A 3,230-nucleotide genomic window follows, 5' to 3' on the forward strand; every position below is an offset into this window, starting at 1 on the left:
TAATGTGACAAACTCATAGAAAACAGAATTTTTGTTGTAAAAAGGTCTCACCATTCCAGAGATATCAATGGCAAATTAAACCTCAGGACTTGGAGGCTGAGTGGGTGGCGTCTGGAATCCTGGTACCTCTAGGAAGTGAAACCAAGTCAGCCTTTCAGTCCCTGGAATGGAGAAAACTGGGAGCAGAGGGTAGGGTGGGGGTCTGAGGCCCTCTGACAATCTGTGCTTTGTTGAAATCTCCGGTGAAGAACCCATCCCCAGCCGCCCGGACTTCATCCCATGCAATATGCGGGGCCTTGGATTGGGGCGTCTCAGGTGTATTTTCCACCGACTTGGTATGAGGGAAAAATGAGCTTTCTGATTCCTTCAAAAGTTTCCTGCAGCAAGAAAAGGCAGTCGAAGTTAACCCACACGCCTAGTCCCATTGCCCACCTCAATGACTCAGAGTCGCAGGACGTGGGTTTCTCGAAACAGCCCAGATCACAAGCGCAAACAACGGCCCCGGACCCCAAACCGCCCTCGCCTAGGGGCGGGGCGGCGGTCTTGCGTGAGTCAGGGCTCCAGTGCGCGTGCGCGGGCTTTGGGCCGCACCGCGGCTATAAGTACGTGGTGTGCATCCTGTTCCGCGCTTTCCTGCGGGCTGAGCTTTTGTCTTCGGAGAGGCTTTTGGGTTGTCATCTCGCGCTGCTGGTTGGCCGACTTTCCTTCCGACTCCGCGCTACCAGATATTACAGCGAGCGGGCCACTCACGGCCCTTCCTCCTGGAGGTGAGCGGCCCTGTGGGCTTCCCGGCTGCCCGCCCCCATCCCCTAGGCTGCTTGCGCCGCGCGCCGCCTGGCAATCCCCGCCTGGGACTACGCTGCCGGGAGCGTCCCCCATCGCTTCGCCGCCACCCGGGGCCCCACTCAGCCGCGCAGCCCTGCTTTCTCGCTAGCGTTGGGTTAGGCCCCCATGCCGTGCCCTCCCAGAGCACCCTTAGCCTCTCCTTACTGTCACAGCCCTTGGCCGGTTGTTGTAGTAACTGCCTGTTTTCTTGCCTGTCGCCCCTGGACAGTAAGGCCCGTGAGGGCCGGGTTCGTGTCTGCAGGGCCCCCCTCCTCCGGTGGCCGTAGTACCTTCCAAGGTGCCTCACACGTTGTGGGTATTCAAGGTGTGCTTGTTAAGTAGGTGAGCTTGATAGATCTGACTCCCTTAGAATTATTTTGACTTTCAAAAAGTTTATGGTTGGGCTTCCCAACCACTCAGTGGCGCAGTGGTTGAGAGTCCGCCTGCTGATGCAGGGGACACAGGTTCGTGCCCTAGTCCGGGAAGATCCCACATGTCGCGGAGCGTCTGGGCCCGTGCACCATGGCCACAGAGCCTGCGTGTCCGGAGCCTGTGCTCCACAACGGGAGAGGCCACGACAGTGAGAGGCCCGCGTACCGCAAAAAAAAAAAAAAGTTTATGGTTAACTCGAACCTGACTGAGGTGTGAGGGAGACTTCAAGGCAGGTTGCTTTTGCTTTCTCAAGGGCGTCTTCTTATATTCCCACCTCCGCCCACCCTCACCAAAACCTTACTTCAGGAAGGTTTCTGGTCCGTGGACTGTGGAACAGGGATTGTGCATACCCGACAGGAGAAGTAAAAGTTTTTTACTTTAAGGGAAGTAAAAGTTTAAGGAATGCTCTTGAATTAGTCCAAGAGGCTAGACTAGTTCCCCAGCCATGGAGTTTACAATGTAAATATACTTGGAGATTCTGCTGTGGTCCTTGTCCCCCTGGTTGGCTGAGCCTCCTGCTTAGCTCCAGGGTCAAGGTCAGAGGCACGCATATCCTAAAAGGCTGGAGATTAACCTCGCTCTCTTTCCTCAGGATCCAGAGGCCTTCCAGAAGCAGAAGGCAGCTCTACTGCTCTACAAAGGAGTGGGATACTTTAAGCCATGAAGCATATGTTGAACCTCTATCTCTTAGGTGTGGTGCTGACCATGCTCTCCATCTTCGTTAGACTGTTGGAGTCCCTGGAGGGCTTACTGGAGAGCCCATCTCCTGGGAGTTCCTGGACCACCAGAGGTCAACTAGCCAACACAGAGTCCCCAAGGGCCTTCCAGACCATCCATCCAGAGGGGTGTGATAAGACCTCCCTCCACCAGCTGTAACCTTGGAACACTGGCCTAAATACGTCCAGCTGTACCAGTTCCTGGGTAGGCAAGCTCAGCATCAGTGTTATCAGAGAACTAACTGTTACTAGGCCCTTGAAGGGCCTCTCCACCTGCATACTCGTTGCTCTGGAAAAAGCCTGTTTAATACACAGATATGAGTGGGTCGCCTGTGGCTGTGGAATGGAGTGATCTCACTCTTCTCCCCAGTCCACCATATGCTTTGCTGTCTTTGGCAGCATGGCTCTGTCTTCTCTTAGATGGGGACTTGTGCTGCCACTTCAGCTGTTGGGAGATCGTGTTATTTTCAACCCTACTTTCTAAGCATCTGCCAAGAGTTCCTTTGGGTTTGGGTGTCTTATGGTCAGTTTATTTGGTGTTCAGTTTCTCTTCCATGAGAGATCCTCTCTGTGCGGATAACAGTTGAAGAGGTGTGTGGATTGGCTATAGGAAGGGGGAAGGTGGAGTATTCTATGTCCCGTTCTCATTGTTCTACATTTTTAAGTCACTCCTCCAATATAACGTGTACGTGTGTGTGTATTGGTCTGAAGAGGGCAGTGGGATGACAGCGTCTGCTCAGGACATGGGCATTTTGGCCACCGTGTGGCTTAAATAAATTTTTCTAATGAAATAAAGTTGAATGTATATTTCTACAATGTGTCTTGTTGACTTCTGCCCTTGAAATTAGTGGTAGGGAAGGGTCTTAATTCGCAGATCTGAGGTTTCACATCTTAAAACTTTGGAGCAGGGCTTCCCTGGTGGCGCAGTGTTTGAGAGTCTGCCTGCCGATGCAGGGGACACGGGTTCGTGCCCCGGTCCGGGAAGATCCCACATGCCGTGGAGCGGCTGGGCCCGTGAGCCATGGCCGCTGAGAGCCTGCGCGTCCGGAGCCTGTGCTCCGCAACGGGAGAGGCCACAACAGTGAGAGGCCTGCGTACTGCAAAAAAAAAAAAACCTTTGGAGCAGAAAAGTACATAAAACGCTTTGTTTAAAATATAAAGTAGGGATTTCCCTGGTGGTCCAGTGGTTAAGGCTCTGTGCTCCCAGTGCAGGGATCGTGGGTTCGTGGGTTCGATCCCTGGTTGGGGAACTAAGAT

At 53.4% G+C, this 3,230-nt stretch overlaps 1 protein-coding gene across 1 annotated transcript; it reads left to right on the forward strand.

Moving 5' to 3' along the window:
* Nucleotides 1–607: 607 nt before the first annotated feature.
* On the forward strand, nt 608–2,789 carry HILPDA (hypoxia inducible lipid droplet associated). Its single transcript, XM_082631854.1, is given in 3 exon segments — nt 608–767; nt 1,850–2,065; nt 2,068–2,789. Coding segments are annotated over 2 exon segments (189 nt in total). The 5' UTR covers nt 608–767; nt 1,850–1,917; the 3' UTR covers nt 2,109–2,789.
* Nucleotides 2,790–3,230: the final 441 nt, after the last annotated feature.

Source organism: Mesoplodon mirus, assembly GCF_964341445.2.
Source record: "Mesoplodon mirus genome assembly, chromosome: 9".
NCBI classification, from domain to species: domain Eukaryota; kingdom Metazoa; phylum Chordata; class Mammalia; order Artiodactyla; family Ziphiidae; genus Mesoplodon; species Mesoplodon mirus.